Source organism: Aethalodelphis obliquidens, unplaced genomic scaffold (assembly GCF_003676395.1).
Source record: "Aethalodelphis obliquidens isolate GAN/ISIS:26980383/991018 unplaced genomic scaffold, ASM367639v1 scaffold28, whole genome shotgun sequence".
Classification (NCBI taxonomy): domain Eukaryota; kingdom Metazoa; phylum Chordata; class Mammalia; order Artiodactyla; family Delphinidae; genus Aethalodelphis; species Aethalodelphis obliquidens.
In genome coordinates this window covers 979894-1002717 of record NW_020837972.1, presented here as the reverse complement: position 1 = coordinate 1002717, position 22824 = coordinate 979894, and the positions used below count along the sequence as shown (strand labels likewise).

General features: G+C 50.6%; 1 protein-coding gene across 12 annotated transcripts in view; it reads right to left on the bottom strand.

The window, feature by feature from the left end:
• Positions 1-775: 775 nt before the first annotated feature.
• The window catches only part of MORC2 (MORC family CW-type zinc finger 2), a 40059-nt gene continuing 18010 nt past the window's right edge, over positions 776-22824 (bottom strand). For 6 of the 12 annotated variants that reach the window (XM_027124281.1, XM_027124286.1, XM_027124288.1 and 3 more), the window contains 23 exons: positions 22374-22464; positions 19095-19203; positions 15352-15511; positions 15136-15247; positions 14552-14677; positions 13933-14012; positions 13237-13319; positions 12605-12690; positions 11326-11466; positions 11077-11231; positions 10855-10983; positions 10247-10352; positions 9820-9952; positions 8612-8686; positions 8146-8526; positions 7462-7593; positions 6981-7035; positions 6435-6576; positions 6105-6332; positions 5920-6013; positions 2324-2512; positions 2140-2232; positions 776-1046 (listed from right to left, as the gene is read on the bottom strand). In XM_027124281.1, coding sequence (XP_026980082.1) covers positions 978-1046; positions 2140-2232; positions 2324-2512; positions 5920-6013; positions 6105-6332; positions 6435-6576; positions 6981-7035; positions 7462-7593; positions 8146-8526; positions 8612-8686; positions 9820-9952; positions 10247-10352; positions 10855-10983; positions 11077-11231; positions 11326-11466; positions 12605-12690; positions 13237-13319; positions 13933-14012; positions 14552-14677; positions 15136-15247; positions 15352-15511; positions 19095-19203; positions 22374-22464 — 2969 coding nt within the window. In that variant the 3' untranslated portion in view covers positions 776-977. The remainder of the gene's footprint in view (positions 1047-2139; positions 2233-2323; positions 2513-5919; positions 6014-6104; positions 6333-6434; positions 6577-6980; positions 7036-7461; positions 7594-8145; positions 8527-8611; positions 8687-9819; positions 9953-10246; positions 10353-10854; positions 10984-11076; positions 11232-11325; positions 11467-12604; positions 12691-13236; positions 13320-13932; positions 14013-14551; positions 14678-15135; positions 15248-15351; positions 15512-19094; positions 19204-22373; positions 22465-22824) is intronic. The other 6 variants (XM_027124284.1, XM_027124291.1, XM_027124285.1 and 3 more) reach the window with 4 other exon arrangements.

Below are 22824 nucleotides of genomic sequence, written 5' to 3'. Positions count from 1 at the left end.
TGTGCTTCCTGCAGAGCCACCTCTGGAGTCCCTGTGGCTCAGTGACCCCCTCCTCCCATCTGCCCCAAAGCAGGGACCTTGACTGGGCCTGGTGGGGCCAGACAGGGGGGACGCAGTAAGAGAAAAAGCAGCGCCAGGCTCTCCAGATGGCCGGGACCATTGAGGAAGGTGTGCTCCCTAGGACCCTGCCACACCCACAGACGAGGCCGCCACCAACCAACACAGGGGCTCCTTCACACACATGGTCCTTTCGTAAAAGGAATCCTTTGGAATCCAAACATTCAGTGTGTTACCCGGGTCAGCAGTCTGACCAGAGTCGGATCTGTCCACTCAAGTTTTTGAGGCAGGAAACCTCATTGTCCACTGTTAGTTCTCCAGCAGGGAGAACTTAGGTGGTGGATGGGGAAGTTGAACAGGAGGATCTTTCTTCCCCAAGCTGTCTGGACGGTGCCACAGCCAAGACGGACCACTTGGGCCACCACTCACATCCCCAACCTGAAGGAGCAGCCACGAGACAGGGAGCTGCTCAGCGCTGAGCCTCCTCCTGACCATGGCCCTGTGGGGATCCCCTGGATTGGAGATCCTGGGGGAGCACCAGCCTGGGGGGCCCTGCCCCTCCCCCAGTCTTGCCCCTGGAGCCTCCCCAACTTCCAAACAGCACTGGATTCACCACATCTTGAGGAGCCAGGAGCCAAGAGAAGCAGCTCAGACTTGGCATCCTGCTTCTGTTCTCTACCCAAGAGTCACCAAAAAAAATGTATGGTCTCACAGCAGGCACAGCATCTTGTTTCTTTTAAAAAATAAATATTTATAAACGTAGGGAGGAAGATTCAAAGAATCAGAGTCTCTTTCCCTCCAAAAGCACAAATATCCCATGTGAGTCAAACCAAGGTAAGTCCATCAACCCATAAATGAAACTCCACCCCCAGGAGCTCTGCCTTGAGGGGCAGGGGAGCTGATCTCTGGCTCCAGGCCTCTTAGTCCCCCTTGGTGATCAGGTCCTCGATGTAGGCATCCAGCTCGTCATCTGTGTTAATGTCTATATCCTGGAACAGAGCAGTGCAGGGTCAGCCGGGGGCCACAAGGTGGTGGGGGGCCCGCCTCCCCATCCTTTTTGCAGCCCGTGCCCCTTCCTCTCGCCCCTCCACCCTGGCTGTCAGGCCTTGTCCCTTCTTATCATCCGCCCACTCCCTCCTCTGTGCACAGATGACGCCCAGATTTCTTGCTCCTACCCTGCCTCTACCCCAAGTTCCCGGCTTGCCTTAGCCATGCTGCAGGCTTCTCAGACTCAAAACATCCAACAGCTCAACGGCACCACCCACCCCGAGTTGCTCCATCTTGGTACAGGCCACCACCGCCTCCCCTCCACCCAGGGGCTCAGACAAACCACAACCATCACCCTTGTTTCCTCCCCTTCCCTCAAGACGTTACAACAAATCTGCCCACTTCTCTCCCTCCTCACTGTCACCATCCAAGGTTCAGGCTGCCAGAATCTCTCACCCAGACAACTGTGGGAACCTCCTCACTGGAGTCCCGGATTCTAACCTCCGCCCCCTCCAGGCCCTCCTACAACCAACCAGAGTAAATGTCTTAGATTGCAAACGTCTTAGTGCCACACCCTCCAGAGACTTCCCACCTGGTACAGGGCCCTGCTTCTTCTATCGCCCACATCTCCCTGCCTTGGGCCTCAGGCCCTGCTCTTCCCTCTCCCCAGAGCTCTCACATCCCACTCCTGTGTGACTGGTTCTGCCCTCAGCTCAAGTACCTCCTCAGAGAGGCTTCCCCTGCACACCCTAGTAAAGCGGCATCCCTGTTTTCTGTCTCTCTCATATTTACTTCACAGCACTTCCCGCCAACAGTAGTTCTGTCTCCTCCACTTGTTGGGCTATGAGAGCAGGACCCCTATCTTGCCTGTCTGCTTCACCAAAGGTCCCCAGGACAGGCACAGAGCAGTTGTCCTCAATGTTTACTGCCTGGATAAAGGGCTGAGACCCTACAGGGCACTCCCTGCTTCTGGGCTACCTAATCCCATCTGGGCGTCATCTGGAAAATTGAGAATGTTTTTCTGTTTTATGACTTGGAGGGTTCTCAAACCAGGTTGTATATCAGAATGTCTAAACAAGGGCAAAAGTCTGATACCGTGGGTCTGGCTGGGATGAGGCCCAGGCAGCCGCACCACCTCCAGCCCTCCTGGTCAGGATGCTGTGCAGCCAGGGTTGGAACCACAGATTCCTGTGAGTGGGGAGAAGGGAGCAGGAGGTGCCCAAGCCCCCACCCCGAGACACCAGGTGGTCCGCTACAATGAGAGGGCTGCCTGGCTCACCTCCTGCACCTTTTGCAGGAGCGCCACGATGTTGGTCCTCAGCTTCTGCAGCTTCTCCTCTGTCTCGCGGAGCTTTCTCTCGGAGGTACGCAGGCTCTCCTCGGAGGCCTTGGCCCGCGAGTCGGCGCGGCTCTGGTAGGAATGGCACAGGTTCTGGAGCCCCACTTCATACTGCTTGAAGTACTCTTTCTGTTGGGAGAGGAGCTGGTGGGTGAGTGCATGAGCTCACGAGGGTCCCCAGTGCCCTTCTAGATGGGCACTGGTGTCCCCAACTGGCTCAGCACAAGGAAGCTCAGTCTGAAGGGATGCCGGACCCAGAAGCAAGTGATCTCTCTAGCTCCAGAGAAGAAAGACCCCGACGTCCACCTCACAGGGCTGCCACGAGGACGAAGACAGGATCACACATGAAGCACGTACCAAAGTGCTCTGGCAGACTGCCAGCCGTGAGTAAATGTGAGGGATGATTCTCACCATTCACCTTTCTAAGTGCACAACAGCACTTTGAGCAAACCACTTCCAAGTCACAACCAACAATGTCAAGATCAAAAGTTCTCTTCCACAAGTATTTTATCAAGCACCTATCAACAACAGATTCCTCCAGGTTTGTGTAGTATGTTTATACAGCATCAGAGCTTTTCACCATCTTCCCTGAGTACCTGAAACTTCCCGGGGGTGGGGCAGTAATGTTAACTAGCACTTTCTCTAGACATGGGGCTTTATCAAACTTTTAGAAAGTAGCAGAACACTTGTTTCAAATGAAAGTTACATGGAATCTCAGTATAAAAAACAATCTGGGTAATAACTCTTTATGTTTAATTTCAAAGTTATAACATTATGATTTACTCATAAATCACCAACGTGAATGATGAGGCCATGCTGATGAACACAAACCCATGACTAGCAGGTCCTGGCTAACAACTGCAGTCTCGCCAACTCCAGCATTTATTTACTTCTGTGAAGATGTATGAACTACCTAGCACTGAACGGCTAAAAACTGCTGTTTTTAAAACGTGTTAGAACTATTTAATTGTTTACAATCTAGAATACTATCCCAGTAAATCAAGATGGCAACAGAAACTTCAAATTCTGCACAAAAAATAATTATCACTTGGCACCGCAAAAATAAATGTTCAAGCAGGTGCCAAAAGTATTAAAATGTAATACACAATGTCTTAAGCCTAACTATGATTTGTATTCATTTTAATTTTTTTTCCACTTTTAGGCCATTAAAGATTCACAGGCAGTTACCTTACTTTTAAAGTGTATATATATATATATATATATATATATATATATATATATATTTTTTTTTTTAATCTACTATTTGCAGGACCCCTGACGGTCTGGAACTCCTAGTCCAGCATGATGAGCAAAAGGACGGTCATTTACAAACTGACAAGGATACAATGAACATTAGACTCTTGTTGTGTCCCGAACGTTAAAAAAAATTAAAGTTTGAGTTATTTTAGGCATTTCACTTAGGTGGCTATTAAAATGATGCATTAGTGGTACACCTCCCTTTACAGGCATAAGCCAACAGACTATTTTAGGCTCAGATGCTCCTACTGACTGTGCTTTGGTCTGAGCGGTCAGGGCCACTGCAAAGATCCCACTGCACCCAGGCTTTACTCTGACTTTGGCAACAACTTTAAGCCAAAAGCAACAAACATACCAGGCCGATCAGCTGTTTGTTCCTGGGATCTGCAGAGGATGCCTGCAGCCTGAACAAGGGTAAGCGCTGAGGTGTAGCAGCTTTCTGTGAAGCCACCATGAGTTCTGCACCTTCTAGCTTCCCCAGGGTGCAGTGCCCCCTCATCTCGCAGGGGAGCAAGACCCTTGGCCTAACAAGTTGTTCTGGGTTCAAATCTGGGCTCTATTAAGACAGACTGTTCACCTCTCTGCCCCTGGGTTTCTTCAGCTCCTAGCCTCATTTCCCTTTTTTAAAGTAGAATGGAGACAAAACTCCATGTTTTCCTCTCTGGCAAACTTTATCAAGCATACAACTGCCCACGAGGGCCTGCCATCTTAAACATATTAACCCTGCAGTTTCAATTCCAGTTGTCCTCTCCAGAAACTCCTCCCTAGAAAACTTAAGCTATTCCTACAGCAGAAACATCCTCTTGATGTGGATGACTCCCAATCCCCATCTCCAGCCCTGCCCTTCCCACCCCTCCCAAGTGCCAGCCCCAATCTCCAGTGTCCTATCCACTGGACATCACCAGAAATGAAGTGCTGGTACTTCCAGCCCAAGTCAAATCACAACTCGTCTTCCTCACCCTCACCCTGCTTCTCTCCCAGTTAACAGCTTTGTCATCAACCTCCAATTCCCACAGGCCTGAGAGACAGGGAAGCACATGACCTCTGCCTCCTCACCATCACCTGCCTTCAGTCAAAGAAGGACCCCTGACACGGCCCCTTCACCTGTCAGAGCTCCCATCCCCCCTCCCTGACCTATTACCATTAGACCAGCTTCCCTATCCCTGTGTCTCCCATCCACCCTCCTTCCCAGAACCAGAGTTACCCTCTTAGGGGCAGGGTCAACAGACTACTCACTGCCTGTGACCAAATCAGCCTGCCACCTGTTTTTGTAAACAAAGCATTACTAGACCTCAGCCACGTCCATTCCTTTGCATATGGTCTTATGGCAGCTTCCACACTGTAACGGCAGAGCTGAATAGTTGCCACAGAGACCTTACAGCCCATAAAGCTGAAAATACTTGCTAACTGGCCTCTACAGAATAAGCCTTTTGACCCCTGCCCCAGACATGGTTCAAGTCGACAATTCCATCCGCTCAAACCTTTAGCTGGGCCTCCATTTCATACAAAGTTTAAGCCACTGCACCTCAGGGGGGTGCCCCCGATGCCTCCTATCCTGGCTCTGAGGGCCCTTCTCCCTGAGTGCTCACCACAGAGACCACTGCCCTGGCCCCCACCTGCCCTTGCATCCCTGAGCCTTTGTTCACAACAGTCCCTCTGCCTCAAACACTTCCCGTCACTTCTACAAACACTCGCCCAAACCCACATTTTCTTTAGCCCTGGTCACTCTCTCCCCCTCCCAGAGGCTGCCCCAGCCCTCCCACCCACCTTGCAGAGCACTTACTGCTCTCAGCCTCATGTCTAGGTACCTGCTAAAAATTCAGTCTCTACTGACTCTTAAGCCACTTGGAGGCTCCAGCACTGAGGCACTGCATCTGCATTTGCTAAATAAGATCCCACGCTTATCTCCATATACCACGAGCTTCCCTATACCTCGGAGCTTCCCTATACCTCCGAGAGTCACGTTTCCGGCACTTTGAACCTAAGCTCTTTACTGTTTCCTGCCTTGACAGAGGAAAAGGGACATACTCCACACAAGTCACACCGGGCCTGTCCCTAAGCGAGGATTCCACTCCACCCCAGCATCTCACCAGCTGCACACCAGTCTTCCGGCTGAGCAGCTTCTTTTTCCACAATGTAAAGTCCCCTCTTCCCTTCCCTCAGCAGATGAAAGGGAAGCTGGCCAAGCGGGGAAGGGCGCACACAGCTGAGAGCTGACAATCACAACAGGCACCAAGGGGGGCGTGCAGAGTCAAAAACCAAAGGCTGGGCAGACTCACCAGAGGAAACGATATTAGCTCATCTGAATTCATAGCACTCAGCTCCTTCTTAGAGATGGGGAAACTCGGAGGCAGGAAGTACCGTAAACAATTCCTAAACAAGAAAGAAGGTGGAGACTGGAAATCAGAATGGCACAGAGCTAGTGGAGAACCAGCACTGACCCCGGAGCAGGACGACAACGCACCGAAGGATCTGGACGAGGAGGTCAATGGTCTCGTGGTTGGTGCTCGGGGCGGTGGTGTCGGGCTCAATGCGAATGCAGTCTGAGGTGGAGGGTTCTGCCATGGCTACAGCCTGCTGAGCCACTGCCGCCTCCTCCTCCTCCTCCCCGCCCTCCTGCTGCGTGTCCGGGCTCTGATACTCCGGGGAAGGGGGCTTCATCAACCGCACATCCTCACTGCCTTTCTCCACCCTAGGGAGGACCCAGTGTTTGTGTCACGTGTCCCAGGCTCCCAGGATGGGCTGCCTGCCCCTGCCCAACTCTGTCAACCCAGCCTCCTAGAAGGGGCATTACCAGCGGTCTCTTGGTGTCGTGTCCGTGGGCACATAGTCAAACTTCACCTTCCACCGCACCACGTTCTTGCCCAACTCCACGGCTGTGACACGGCCTGTGTACCACTCCCTGTTCACACGCACCTCCACGTGCAGCCCTTTATCTGAGAGTGCAGATGGAGTTAGAAAACTAGACTAGAGCCGCCGACCCAGCCAGGGCCACCTTGAGAAAGGTCATCCCAGGTTCACAGGGACAAGAACCCCTAGGAGCTTGACGCCACTATGCCGGGGACATGGAGCCCAGCCACTCTGGTCTCCTTCCCCAACTGTCATGAGAGTGCCGCAGAGCAGCATGGTAACTGCCAGCGGTGAACACCAAGGAACTGATACTAAAAATAAACACGAGGGCGTGCTAGCCTCAGCATTCTTCTCAGAATTAGACTTGAAACCACTGTTGCTTGAGAGCCAGGAGCCAGGAAAGCCTCCATGGGCCTTCGGAATACGGTGCTGCTGGCAAGGGGCCCCCTTCCCACTTCCCCACAGGCTCTGGGCACCTCCCTAAACTCACCTTTCTGAGCGCTCTTGAGGTCAGCTGGGTCCTCTTCCCCAGCACTGTCTGAGAGCTGCAAGAACAGAGTCTGTGAGAGGCACCGCCAGTGCCCCTAAAGAACAGACTATCCACCCAGGGTCATAAGCCATCACCTCATGTCGTCTTGTGCGGCTGTTTAAATCCCCAGGCCTCACTGAGAGCCACTCTCTCAACCATTATCTCAGTACGTACACACCTGCCTCCAAAAATGTCAGAAAACAAGAGAGCAGGCATAGGGGCAGAATGTCACAGACACGGAAGTACATCTGTATCGGTGTCACCTCAAGCCTGTGAGTAGAGCCACAAGCCAGTCTCACTCAAGATCCTACCAGGTACCGTGTTTCTAGTCGTCTGTGTGACTGAGTGTCCTTCAGAGATGGACTAGGCTTCTGAAAGGCTCGTGTCACAGACTGCAGGTGGCGGGTGGAGACCCTGGGGAGGGAGAATGCTGAGAACCTACCTCATTCAACTCCTTTTTTTCCTCCTTCACGGCAAACTTGCCCCGCTTGGACCTCTCTTTCCTCCTCTCAGCCTCTTCCTCGGCTTCTTCCTCATCAGAGACCCCAAGACTCCGCTTCCGACCAGGAGTGGCCTACAGCAAGAGGAGCGGGAACATGAGGGACCCTGGCAGACCCTCAGGTGCTGGAAGATCCCATCTGGCCTAAAGGAGCCATTCAGAAAGGGGTCTGTGGATCTCAGTCCCCGCCAGGGCTGGGCTCCCAACAGTACTAGGGACACAGCAACCCCCGGCCTCTACGCCCACGAGGACCTTTGCTCAGAGCTGTCACAGGGGAGCCTCTCAGTTCATTCCCCACTGAACCACGCCAACCACTGCTGCAGCCCACCAAGGCTGTCACCAGATTGCAACCTCTGCCCACCGCGTGAGAAGCCAGTGAAGGCGACTCAAGTCTGTGGAGGACCAAACCTTGGTGGGGGCACCAAAGAGCTCCCTGGACAGGGAACCAGCAAGCTCTGTGCCCCCCATGAGTGCCTTCAGCTATCAGACTCCTCCTCTGCAGGGGCAGCACGGAAGGCTGATCTCCACTGAGGCTTCTCCACCCCCCACCGCCCCCCATGCAGTCAACGCTGCCCTCTCCATTCCTATACCACTGTGGGCAGGGCTGGAGAAGGAGGAGCATCTCACCAGGGAGAGTTTACTGGGCGGCTCCGGCTTCTTGACCACTGGAGTCTTGATGGCTCGGGGGGCAGGGACCTCCCGAGGGCTCTTGGAGTTGGGCAGCAGAGATGGTGATGGTGGCTGCACGGGAGGGGCGGGCCGGGATGCAGTCTTGACTGGAGTGTTGGCAGGCTTTCGGGGCACCTCAGGAGGCTGGAGCAGCCTGGAAGTACTGGCCTCCTCCCGTGCTGTCGAGGCAGGAGGCTTTGGGACACTGCTAATAATAGGAGCCTTTCGGGGCTGGCTGGCTGGTCTGGGAGCCTGCAGGGAAGGGGGTCTGCTCGGGGCATTCCTGATCACAGCAGGTAAAGGAGGTGACCGAGGACGCTGAGGTCTACGTGCAGGTTCCTGAAAGAGGCCCAGAGAGAGTGACAACATGGATCCCAGCATGAGACACCTGAGGAAAAGCCCTGCCCCTATCCCTGGGCTTTACCTCAGTGGAAGGTCTGGTGGTCACTTCCAAGGGCAATTTCTTCAGGTCAGCTTGGGAGCGGATGGGTGTGGTTTTCTGCAGGGTAAACATGATGAGGAGATCGTCTGCGTATCTGGTACATTCAAGCAAACTCTTTTTGGAGCCCCACAGTCTGGGACAGTGGGCAAATAAAAAAGAACCCCTGGGCCACAGTCCTACTATTACAAGCCTCCCATTCTCACTGAGAAGACAAAAATTCACGAACACTAAACTACCAGCAAATTACAGGATTCTATATGATTAATCCAGCAATTGAGAGACTGGGGAAAAGTGTCAGTAGACTAAATTCCTATAAAACAAGCCAAAAAGGTTGGAGATCCCTAAAGGCCAAAGCTGGAAAGGACAGGTGGGAATTGGCAGACAGGGAGGCATGCATACAATGAGAGCATCTGCCTGTGCAGAAGTCAGAAAGGGAAAGGCTTTTGTAATAAATACGATAAACGGTTGATACCACACATATATCTAAAAAAACCTGACTAGTCAATTAAGAAAAAAATTTAAAACAACAGTAATATAAGAGAACAATAAGCAGTTCTAAAAGAAACACACGAAAAAGTTGTTCAATTTTAGAAATATGAAATTCAAATTTAAGATGTGTATCTTTGCTTATCAAATTTGCAAAAACATTTAAAAATAAATGTACTGCTAGTAAAAAACAAAACATAATACATCTTCTGGAGAATAATTTGGAAATAGTTATTTAAAGAAAACATAGAATTTTAAAAATCCTTTTACTCTTTCAAATTCACTTCTGGAAAACTAGCCCAAGAAAATAGTTATGCACTAATAAAAAAAAGTATGTGTGTGTGATATGACACAAGTAAGTCATGATCTCTATTTCTAATAAAAAATATATGTATTTATGTGTATGTAGAGGTCATAAAAAGTTGGAAGGATGTGCAGTTAATGGTGGTTACCTCTAAGACAGGATATGTACTTTCTGGAGTTTCAAAACATTCTAAATGAATCGGACCTCTTTGTAATATATAAACAAAATTTTTTTTTTTAAAGAATGATCAAGGCATACTGGAGAACCAGTGTGCCTGGAGGTTGGGGTTGGGAAGCTTGGGCAGCACTCATGGGTGACAGAAGGATGAAACTGAGCCTGAGGGAACAGAGGAGACACTGAGGGGTCCTGCCCATGTGCCCACTGCCCATGACCCACACACCTGCAGGGCCTCCAGCTTCTCTTGCTGCTGGCGAATTTTCTCTGTCAGTTGCTTCTGCTTCTCTTCCTGTGTCTTCAGATCCTTTCTGAACGTCCCCAGGGGAACCTTCTGCTTCTGTTCAGAAGCCTCACACCTGTAGAGAGAAAGTGCTAGGAAGGGTGTGGCAAGATAGCTCCAGGTAGGGCAGGGTCCTTCCTCCTCAGCCAACCCATGCTCTCTCTCACCAGAGCAACCTCAGACTTCCCAAATGCACAGAATTAATACTCATTGCAGGATACACTTCTATTATTTCCAGGCATTTATTATACACAGCAAGACAGAGATGTAAGGATATGAGCACTGACCTCAAGAAGCATAGTGGAAGAGTGGAAAAAGCACGGGGGGAGGTGGGGACGCCCACAAACTCCTTGTTAGAAAAAGTGCTCACCGGTCCTGCTCAGGATCAGGGTTCATGGAGCAAACCCAAGTGTCAGGGTAATCTTTTTCCACAGAACTCAGCTGGAAGGGGAGGGTCCGCCACTTCAGACACAAATCTGTGACACAGAACATACCCCCAACAAAACATCAGCCATGCCCACCAACAATAACCAGGCTCCTCCCAGCCAGGCCCAAGGCAGAGATGCCCCCGACTTTCTATGCAAAGATCCTCAGTCTGGCTCCAACTCTGCCTTCCTTACAGAACAGTCACTCTTCTCAGGGACAGTGATTCCAGCAACGATGGAAACTTTATACCACGGACCCTCAGCGGCCCCAACCCCTCTCCCTCCTCCAGCAAAATCCTGACTCAGTCATCACTCACACTTCTACCGATGTGGTACCAAACCTTGTGAGACCCGGCAGGGTAGATGACCTCCTGCCTCATTTAGAAGGAACAGGTGGGCACAGCACAGCCCCAAGACTGAGCTCCCAGGGCCATCACCAAACAGACTCATATCCCTAGTGGGACATACGTCCCTGAATGTCAGTGCATTCAGGAGGCCAGCACGGTGACTATGATGGAAAGGAGTCAGGAGGAGGTGCCGACCCCCAACTCACCACACTGGATGGTGGTTGGGATTTCCATAGCTCTCCGCCGTTTGTAACGCAGCTCACTGGATGGAGGCTGGTTCCAGTTGGCAGAGAGGTAGCCGAACTCATCCCAGAACTTGATGATTCCCCGCTGGGCTGGAAGACAAGCACCCACACATCGCGTGAGGAGTCAGCCCCCTGAGGCAGCGAGAGGATCTCAAGGCTGGAGGTGAAGCGAAAGGGCATTACCAATGGCGATGTCCTTCCAGTACTGCGCCAGGTGCTCCCCCATCGCCCGCAGCAGGTGCCGGTACTCCTTGGCATCAGCAAAGTCCTGCTTGTTGTGTGTAGGCTCCAGGACCAGGTAGGGCACATCTACAACCCCAACGACCCCGCCACATGCCCTGCAGGAGGAGGTAGACACGGCTCTGTCACCCCACTGACCAAACCTCTCCCGCCGACCATCCTGGGCTGAAGCTCTCCTCAGGCAGCACTCACATGCCCCCTTCCAGCTGTGGGCCCACTTTCTCATACATCTTGATCAGGCGGCTACAGTTGTAGATGAACATGCCGTCCAGGTCCCGGTGTTCGATGTTGACCCCAAAAACAAAGTTCAGTTCCTTGGGTTCTTTAAGCGCTCTGAGAAGACAAAAGATAAATTCAAACAGATCAACCCATTAACACACAAATACCATGGTGTTTAAGATGTATTAAGCTTAAGCTGAAACTTGAGACACTTAAGTTTTGCCTTTGCATTCAATATGCAACCTGTAGACTTGACAAGGATACTCACTGTGCAGTCACTCTAAGCTCCCTAATTAACAGCATATGACTTTAGCTTTTGGTATCAAACGGGGATGTATTTAGTATGAATGGGATTCTGTGAAGCTGTTGCAAATCTCTGCTAAGATGCTTATTTAGTAGAATAAACACAAGGTCATCTGCATAACCATTCCACTAATGTGACAGTAATTAATTTTAAAAAGACAAAAATTCACAAGAACAATAAACATGTGAGAGAAGAAATGATCATGGGATGAATGTCAACAAAATCGTGGAAACTGAAAAGCAGATAGATGATCAGTGGACAGACTCACGGGGCAGATACCCAAAACCTAGGCCTGTGGTGAGGAGGCCAAGAAGTAAGCAAGGACTCAGGCCCAGAGCCTGCAGAGGCTCCAGACATGGTGGGGGACATGGAGATCATGTAATGAGCCAGGACAAATGCCCAGTCTAGATTAAAAGGGACAAACTCAATCTATAGCATTATTAAGAGTACATATCACCAGGTGGGAGAAGTATAAGGGAGTTTACAGCTGTATTTCTTAAATAGTCTGTATTTTACAAGTTGTATACTACAAGCATTTTATACATCCTTTAAATGAAAAGAAAAAAAAGGAAAAAGGAAAGGAAGAGGGAAAGGATGGGCAAGGTGGGGAGAGAATGGAGGAGAGAGAAAAGGGGAGAAAGGAAGGGAGGGAGCGGGGAGGGAAGGTGAGAGCGCTGCCAGTGAGGACAGGTTGGTGTTCAACTCAAGGTGCTGGCTCTGCCCACCTTGTCCTGGCTCAGGGGAGAACTGAGCTGGGTAACCTCTCCTGTGGTGGGCATGTGACAAACGTCTGGGAATCACAACATTAATGGCTTTCTCAAAGCAATCTGCATGTGACAGAATAGCAACCTTGTGGGGTGGAGAGGGATTCCTCAAGCTCTTTCTTTGTCAATAATCCATACAAAAGCTACATAATTTTAAAAGACCCAAGGCCAGCTGGGCACTCACCGCTGCTTGGCCTCCTTGATCCGCTTCTTGACATCAGCTTCTCTGCGAAGGGTAATGGCCGTGTTCTGGACCTGTCGCAACATCACCTAGAAACACACGCCAGCACCAAGTAAGGAGAGGAAGTGCTATGGGCCACAGCTGGTAATATCATTAACAACACATCTGAAACTTCTCACTTTAAATCACATGGACGCAAAAACAGACCTAGAAATTTACTTCCTTTCCACAGAAAAGGGCCCTAGCTAGGGACAAACACAAAAGCTGTGCTTCACTTGACCAGACTTGCTGACACAGAGGAGGAAACACCCCCAACTGAAACAACAGTCTGAAGAGGTGTGTGTGTCGCAGGGGAGGGGTGGAGAACTGCTGACCCTTACTGCTGTGTGTGACCTGAGGGAAGTGACCCTCTTCCATTTCTTTCTATAAACTGAGGATACTAACAGTGTCCACCTCACATGGTTGCCAAGATCCTGCCATACAGTGTGTTCAATAGTGACTATGGAAACATCATCACATCCCATTTTGCAGCTCTAGGGCAAGGGGTTCATGACTGGCGGTAGACAGAGCCAGGCGAGCTCTGGGATCCTAAGGGCAGCAACGCTGGAGAAGAGCTGCTGGGTCTGGGGCCTCACCCTGGAGTCCCGTGTCAGGTCTCCACCCAGGCGCACTTCTAATGTCCGAGCTTTGCTCTCCGCCTCCCTTGCCTTCTCTTCAGCTGAAACCCAGAAGAAACCATGATAAGAATTCAAAAGGTCAAAACTCTTAGCTATCCCTCCTGGACCCCATAGTGCAGTCCCTCCCGTATGAGACATTCGTACACTGTCAGGGAACAGGTGAGCTGGGAGAGCAGCCTCCTTGCTTGGAAAGTCAAGGAAGGCCCCAAGGAAAACAGACACCTTTTCCAACTTTACAAATGAATCAGAACAGGTCAAGCACTGCCCAAGGCAACCAGAGTTAAACCCTCAGCAGGAGCTGGAAGTTACCAACAGTCCTCAGCCAACCACTCTCCTTGAGCAGCCAAGAAGCTTTGTCAGCAAGAGAGACCTTGAGATTTTTGCCCTGGAGTCAAGAAAACCAATTTCACAAGTATTTGTGCCAGAGGACAGTGTGGGACTCTTCACTCTGGGCAGGCAAGCTTTAGATAACAGCCTGTAAATGGCTGAAGGAGTAGCCTGGAAAGAAAAATTGCTGAGGGAGAGGTGGGAGAGAAACTGGACCAGTGGTTCAGGAAAGCCCACCCCTGGGTGTTGCATGGAGCTTTTGCCTGGATCCTGCTTTTGCCGCAAGCAACATCCCCCAGACGACCCTCCTGCCCAGGGGGTCATTACCAATCCGTGCCACGTGCTCAGCTTTCTTCACCTCCTGCTCCGCGCGAGTCTTGAACCGGCTTGACGTGTACTTGTACATCCTGGGGGGGCGGGGGGCGAGTAACCAGAGGGCCTGAGCATCAGAGGTGCAGGGCAGCAACTATCTTGGCCCTCCGATGAGTCAAAGCCAAGCTTATTTTAGCAAAAAGACTCAATTTCCTACTCCACTTGCCCCCTGCCATCCTGCTCCATCTTTGAAAAGCAACCTCACTACTCTCCGAGTGTGTCATTAATCCCACAGTAGAAACCAACCTCAGCAACGAGCAGGGCCTCTGCTTCCCTGTGTACTGTCTAAAGGGCCATTGGCCCTGCAACCAGAGGCTCAGACAGCTCACCGTGTCAGGCTGAGCACCCTCCACCTCACAGAAGGCACACTCAACAAACCTCACCAGCCACCTCTGCCCCTCCCTCAGGACCCAGTAGTTTGTCTGCAGTTAATCAAGCAGCTTAAAGACCCAAACGCAGTCAACACTGTCAGAGCCGCTGATCCACCATCACTTCAAAGATGCCCCAGAGACACATGGCCAGGCCCCATTCTTGGCCCAAAGGAAACAGCAGGCCAGGGTGGGCAGGCCCCTACCTGGGCTTGTAGAGGCAGCAGGAAAGCCTCTTGGTCTGCACCTTGTGCCCGTGGATGAAGATCCGCATCCGGGGATCAATGTAGAGCACAGCAGCATAGGCGCGGAAGGAGCGGCGCTCTGGCTTCCTGGAGGCAGCAGAATGGAGGGTGCTGTCACCCTCCCACCACCAGCCCAACCGAAGGCCTGGGTGGACAGCCTCTCTGCAGGCTCTCCACCTTTCCACCTCCCATCTCGGCTTCTCTTGCTGCCCTGAGGGGTGCTTCCTCTGTGTGGGCACCACATCCCACCTCCTCTCACGTCCCTGGCACAGACACCTAAACTGGCCCCACCATCCCAGCACGGACCTGGCAATTCCTCTCCCCTCTCTAGGCCTTGGTCTCTTTCTCATTCAAGTTAAGGAGCTGGGGCAAGGATCTGGATTAGCTGAGGACCTGCTGTCCTTCTATTCATCCCTTCTGCCTTGTGGCAGGAAGACATTGAGTTCTCAGCTTTACCAACTCTAAAACTGGGGAATTCAGGGAACAAACTCACCCCTCTCAACCTCAAGTCACCTCCCTTTTCCTCCCTACCCAGCCACACTCACGTGCCCTCCGGAGAAGTCTCTGCCATCTGGATATCTCTTGGATTTGAGATTATGTCCAGCTCTGGCTCTCCGTTATCCATGAGTTTGAGATTGAAGATGATCACCAGCGTTCCTAGGGAATAGAAATCCTGTTGTTCTACCAGGCACCCCCAGCCAATCCCCATACTGCTCCTGGCTCTGGAGCTCCCTGATGCTAGAGGCCGCAGGCCTACTTACCACTGTCCCCAGGAATCTTCATGAACTGAGTCATCACTTCCTCTTCATTGCGGAAGGGAGAATACTTATAGATGAGTTCCGTCTCGATGGCAAACTTCTCCACGTTGTCTGTAACAGGTTCCCGGGTCCGAGCATTCCAGGTGGGCAATGGGACTATCACCTTTGGAGGAAGCACAAGCAGACGCTTGAAGGAAGCCCCAGAACAGCCTTCCCCCCGCAAATGTGCATCCATCTTTTCCCTCCCCACAGCAGCTCCACACTGCCCCAAGGGGAGGCCCAAGCCCCCCAGCCTGGCACCAGTGGCTCTAGCTTCTGCCCCTTCCCAAGACTCTGCCTCACACTGCTAGGTCCTCTGGGGTATGCTGCCTTATGGCCTGGGGGTCTTTGCATGAGCAGTTCCCTGCTTGGGATATCCCTGGTCATTTTCCCTATCTGGTAATAAGTTATTATTTCCACTAAGCAAAACATATTTGCGATGACCTAGTGAATCTAAAGACACACACAAACATAACTTATAACTCAGCAATTCTACTCCCAGGTATATATCCTAGGAGAAATAAAATCTAAAAACAAAACGCTATAGTATGAGTCCATTTATATAAAATTCATAAATAAGCAAAAAATAAACTATTATTCAAGAATGCATACACAGGTGACAAAATTATAAAGAAAAACAAGGAAATGACTGATCATCACCAAGGCAGTTCCTTAAGAGGTGCAATAAGGAATATGATTGGTGAGGGACACATGGGGACTTCTAGCATCAGTCTACGGTGGTGGCTACGTGGGTATTTGCTTTATAATTACTCTCAACTGTACGTAGGTTATTTTTTTTAATTTTATTGAAGTCTAGTTGATTTACAATGTTGTGTTAATTTCTGCTGTACAGCAAAGTGATTCAGTTATACATATATATACACATAGATTTTAATACACTCTTCCATATGTGTAAAATTTAATCTTACATCTACGTAATCTTCTAGAAAATCCTACCCTTGTCAATTATACCTCAATAAAGCTGGGAGAAAAATCCTACTCATTCTTCAAAAACCCTACTAAAACGCCACTTCCCCGGAGACATCAACATGCATCTCTCCCCCACGCCCCCACCCCTCTCCCAGGTGCCGGGGAGCCCTGTAGCCTGGGATTCCCTCTGCAGAGCAAACCACTCCAGGCACCTCAGAGGTTCAAAATGGCTGGCTGGCCCACCCTGCAGAAAAGGGGATTCTGTATTTTAACAAGCTCTGTGGTGATAAACTGTTAAGAGTTCTGAGGCACTTTACTGGTTTCTAAGAAGCTACAGTATTCAGCCCTGGGGCTGGTCTGGACACATTCCCACCCAGCTAAAAGTGATCTTATTTTGAAATCTTGGCTGAGTTCACACTAGAGTACAATCCAAAACAGTGACCTTCTAGCTCCAAGTAAGGAAAAAATTTCAACCTAGCTTTTTCACCGGGGGAATTGAATTCCATGTGTGTTCTGAGAATTGGTACCTCCTTTACACCTCCCAATCTTCACAGCAGTCCCAGGTGACAACGGCATTACTTTAACCTCTGGGCACTCACCTCATTTGACACCCACCCACCATTGGAATATTCCTCCTTTACTTTCAGGGTCACCACTCACCTGGCTTTCCTCCTACCCCTCTGGCCGCTCCTGCCTCCTTTGCTGCTTTGCCCTTCTCCTTGGCCTTTACATGTGGGTGGGCATGCCTAAGACCCCAGGCCCTCTTCTCCAACACGCTCTTTTAGGTGAGCCCATTCACTACAAAGATTCCTTGGAGTCTAAGCCTCCCCCGAGCTCCAGACCCAGACTTAACTTCGCGTGTCCAGGACAAAACGTACACGCTTCCCCTCCAAACTGCCCCTCTTCCATCCTTCCCCAGCTCCAGACAGCCCACCCCCAAGTGCCACACCAGGACCTCAGCCATCTACAACCCCCCCTTCCCATTTCCCCTTTCCAACTGATTAAACACCAAATCTGCGGCCACTCCTATTTCTCTCACCTCCCTGCTGGAGTCCTGTAGACAGCCAGGGCCTCTGACACCAACACCCCAATCTTTCCAATCCAGGCACCACACAATAACCAAACTGATCATTTCAAAGAGGATCTAATACATTGCTTAGATTCCCTTTCCTGGATGCTTTTAATAAAGTCCCACACACTCCCCAAGGCCCAGAGGTCAGGCCCGACCTACCCTCTCTGCTCTCCAGAGGCCACCACCTCTCGTCAGGTGGCCCCTCTGCCCTTCCCACAGCCCCCACCAGCTCTCAGGCCAGGAACAGACTGTTTCTATTGACGCGCAGCCCCTGCTCGCACCACCCTCAGTCCACCAGGAAGCAGTCCTGAAAAGCCCAGCCGGGGCCAAATCCTCCTGCCCCACCTTTCCCGGGAGTGCTTGCCAGCTGCAGCACTTCTCTCACTCACCAAAAAGGCAAACAAACCCAGTGGCTCACGAAGTAAAGACGGCAGAAAAAGAGCCTTTCGTTCCCAGCATGAACTGATTTGCTATGATTTAGGCTCACATCTAAACAAGGCCAGTACCAATTTACTCACAGCCAACCAACACAGATGAGTTAGACTGACACTGACCGCATTTCACCTGTTTAAGTGACAGGAGTGGATTTCTCTCTGCAGACCCTCTTGGCCCCCTCTCAAGCTCTGGCCTCCATTTCTCACACAGGAAAGGAGTTAAGAGTCCAGTCTGAGGCTAGGCAGGCCAAGGCCTTCCCTGATCCTCCCATGAGCGGGCGCAGACCTCACCAAACCAGCTCTGCAGATATGAGCCACCAGGCCCAAAGAGAATCAGCTGTGCATGTGTTTAACTTACACAGTTAATTACCAAAAGGTTTCAAAATCAGAATATTCTAGAGTCATTAGGCCTTCCTTCCAGCATAACAATATCAGCTGAGGCTGTGTGTCAGCTGCCACTTACTGAAAAACTTAAATGACTTTCCATGTGTTCACCTGCTTCACTACCTGTCCAGGCCCTGCAGGTATCAGACTTGTTTGTAGCTTCTGATATAAATGGTTAGAGTAACACATTTCCTCAAAAGGAAAATGCACTCACAGCACATTCCACAAAATCACCATCATATGGGAAAGACAGTGCTGTTCCTATTATTATCACCAGCTGTGGTCTCCACCCATAGTCAGGGAAACCCCAAATACTCCCCCTGATAAAACAGCTCTCCCCAGTGACAACCCCTACCCCAGGACTGAATTCAAGCTGCAGATCTACGAGACCTACAAATCCAACTCTTGGTTCCTGACACTTGAAGGCCTCATTCTCAGAACTGGGACATCTCTTCTCTGAAGCTGTGAGATTTTACTTCCTCTCCCATTAAGACACCTGCCTTGGGCTTCCCTGGTGGCGTGGTGGTTGGGAGTCCGCCTGCCGATGCAGGGGACGTGGGTTCGTGCCCCGGTCTGGGAGGATCCCGCGTGCCGCAGAGCGCCTGGACCCATGGGCCATGGCCGCTGGGCCTGCGCGTCCGGAGCCTGTGCTCTACGGTGGGAGAGGCCACGTCAGTGAGAGGCCCGCGTACAGAAAAAAAAAAAAAAAAAAGACACCTGCCTTAACCCCTCAACCAGTTCATCCAACCAACCAGCTAATCCCCTAACAGGGGATGTGGCTGCAATCCTGCAACGCCAATAAGCCCAGCATGCAAATGACCTATGAAAACAGCCTGGGCAGAACTAGGAAGTAGAATGGCGACTGGGAGAACGAGGATGGGACCTACTTCATCAATGCCTTCCTCCTCGTGAAAAGTACGCGACAGGAAGAGACAGGTCATGGTCTCTTCCTTCTTGGTGAAGAGGATAAAATCCTTCCCAATGCGCATTGAGCCCCTGAAAGGGAAGCAGAAATGGGTTATTCTCCTAGGGATTCAAAAGCTCATCTGAAGAAGGAGCAAATCCCCCCTCTGGACGTGATGAGACTGCCTTTGGAGGGCTCCCCTAAAGGCCTCCCTAGGACCCAGGACCCTGAGCTGAGCTCCACAGCCCTCGCTCCCTCTCCTCCCCGCCCCCCACCTCCCGACACTCCTCCTCCTGCTCTTCCGTGGGCCTCAGTTTCTCCTCATCACCTTCTCAACCACATTTTCCCAGCATGCAGGGTTCTCTCACCACCAAGCATCAGCCCCAGGGGAGTCTCACCCCAGCTTGTCGCTGCCTGTGCTCTGGTTTCTTCCCAGCCACACAGGGCTGCTGTGGCCTAACTGTGAGCCACCAGGTTTCACTCCAGTAACACCTCCAACACACACATCATCTTCCACACTGAGCACATCCAGGTCTCACCCTGTCCTTCCTTCACTGACACAAACTCCCCTCCCATCCACTCATCAAACGGCAGCACCATCAAGGGAAGAGCCCACTGCCTATGCTCACAAGTCCTCAAAAAACCAGGATGGCCCCAAGGCTCAGCCAAACACAGGGCTAACCAAAGTATCACTGCTGAACACAGTTCCAAGGAGGCCTACAATTGGCTCATGTCCTGTAACCACAACCATCTTGTGTCTTGAATTGTTTTGTCACCTCATTAAGCCACAGGTCCCTGCTTTAGGAAGCAACTGGTTTCTGAAAAATGTGCCTCCAGGCTGACTTCCACAAGGCAAAAGTCTGAACGGAATCAACTGCTCCTTCCTCTATCTGGCTGAGTTAATCCTTCTGAGGAGCAGGCAAGGACAGGCCTTTCCGGGAAACACTGAACAGGGCAAAAGCGTGAAGCACCAGTGGGAACAGGACCCACTGATCTGTCTTCTGAGCAGCTTCTGGCTTTATGGCTATTACCTCATTAGTCCTCCTAATACCCCAGGGAGGTGACAGCGGTGGGAAGCCTTATTACTCCCTTCTATGTAAATACAAATACAAACTGGGCCAGTGTGCCAAGTATGCAAATGAACGCCATGCCCCATTTCCCCGAATGTTCAGGAAAACTCCAGGACACTATCCAGAGATGCCCCGGTGGCTGCCAAGTTGTTTTTCTCCTCCTCCAGTTCCCGAGGTGCTGGCAATGCTCTCTCCCCAGACAATCTCACAGTCCTCCTCCTGCCTCCCTGAAACTTACCGGTGGCAAAACGAGGCAAATTAGCTTACCTTCTGCCAAAGCTTGCTCTTACCCTAATTTTGCAAAACCTCTCACTTTGTGCCTCTTCCCTGTCTTTGATCCTGACCTTGGAGGGTAAATAGCAACAACCCAGAAACGCCACTTCTCTGCTGGCTTCTCTGCTTCACAGCCCTATTCTCACCACAAATCACTTCCTCCTGAAACTCTTTCAACTTCTACACTGGTTTCAAAATGAATTCACTCTGAACACTAGAGGGCTCCTTCTCAATGGCGCCTTCTCAAAAGTCGTTCTACCAGTATATGCTGATGGCAACACTCTCAACTTCGGTATGCTTTCCTTCCTGGTCTTCTAAGCACTTCCAGAATCACATTTCATTTGCTCCTGAAGCTTCCTCAGTAAGGAAGAATGTCAGCATTTAGAAGCCCATTTTCTACAGTAGGAAACAGATACTCAGAGAAGGTGAAATGTCTTGTCTGAAGTCACAGAGCTGATAAAACCAGGAAGGGGTTTTATCTATAATCCAGAAGGGAAGTCAGGGTTTCTTACATCTGACTCTAGGAGAACTCAGTTGTTGGAAACTTAGATCACCACACCAGAATCACCTGGGCCCTACCCCAGGCCCACCAAATCAGGCCCAAAATCTACCATGGAAAGATCAAAGGAGAGATGAAGTAAGAAGGGAGAAACTAGGCTAGGGCTCTCACAGAAATGATAGATTCTTAACCTACTCATATGTGTTATAATCTCAATTTACAAAGGAGGAGGCTGAGGCTCACAGAAGCAATTAAGCGGCTGATGTCAGATTTGAACTTTGGTTTGACTTAAGTGAGATGGACAGCAGCTCCGGCCTTGCAGTCAGAAAGACGTGGTGCATATCTCAGCTCTACACTTGGGCATTTTCACACCTTTGGGCAAGTCACATCACCCCTATAAACCTCAATTTTCTCATCTGAAGATGAGAATCATAGTACATATACCTCACAGGGCTATGGTGAGGATTAAACGAAATCATCCAAGTAAAGTTTTTAGCACAGTGCCCAGCACATGGTAAGTGCTTGTTATTGAGAGACAAGTGGGAGATCCAGGTACCAGGTCCTTGCCATCATGGGAAGCACTCTCTCTCTTCCCCATACATCCAAGCTGGTTGCATGGAGGGACAACTGATGCTGCTGCCCAACCAAACACCACCCTCAAATAAAACAACACATTTCCATAGCAAGACTAGAAACATGACTCAGAATTCCATTTGTAGAAACTCCAATCCCACTAAATCTTATTCCATCCAAAGGTATGTACAACTGGAAGTGAGCATTTCAGAAATAGAAATCTTTCTCTTGGGGCTTCACTCAAAACCAGAACACCACATTCCAAATGCCAAACAAGTGGGAACCAAGGGCTGAGAAAGAAGTCTCAAGGGATGGGGAGACATTAGGTAGGTCCCTGCTACAGGGCCTGGCAGGACATGTGAGTAGCAACCAGGTCCTTTGGTGGTGTTGTGGGGGGGTGTTTTGGGTCTCTCACTAACTCACCCTGGATCCCCAGTGCCTGGCACAAAGTGTGACAGGTGCTCAGGGGACACACGGCACCACGGAGTGATCCCCTCACCATCTCATAAGCAACCCAAGCCCACAAAACAGCCACTTGCATCTTCAACCACAAGGTAAAAATAAGAATTTTCAGTAGGAGGAGAGGTGCTGTTCCAGAGCACAGTGCCAAGAGAAACCTACAGCTTCTCCCACCTCAATGATTTTGGATGTTCATACTCTTTGATCTGTGACGTAGGCTGGACATCAGCTGCTAAGTCCCCAAACCACAACTCCTTCCCGACTCTCCTCCTGTTCCAGAATTACAGTGATGGACGGACAAGGACGAGGAACATTTTCATTGGACAGAAGCAGGAGGGCATTGCTCGATTTTGTTTTGAGTCCTGGGACAGGCTTCTAGTATACTTACGATTTTAACCCATTCCCGTACTGCCCAATCTGGGTGGACTCAGGCGTTCGCTTGGCTGACTTCCCAAACTGGATCACGCTAGCAGCATCACCTGAAGTGGCGGACACAAGACAAAGTGAAAAGTTTGCTTTTCTTTCCCAGACTCTCAAAAATCAAAGGTCTGAGCCTTGTTAAATCCAAGCAGGGCTGTCTGTCTACTGAAAACCTCTGTCCAAGGAAATTCACAACCATGAGGCAAATGGAGGAAACCTCTGACTGGCCTGTCAGTACTGCCATCACTGGGCCCTTGTTCTGTTACCAGAACGTGGTAATAAGGCTGGGGGAGGCCACCACAGTTCCAGCTCCAGGATGTTACACAAGCTGATAAATACAATGTCAAGAGACAGGTAATCTGACGGACTTCAGGCTGCCATTCAGATCCTATCTCCCATGCTAGAATAAAACCCAGCAA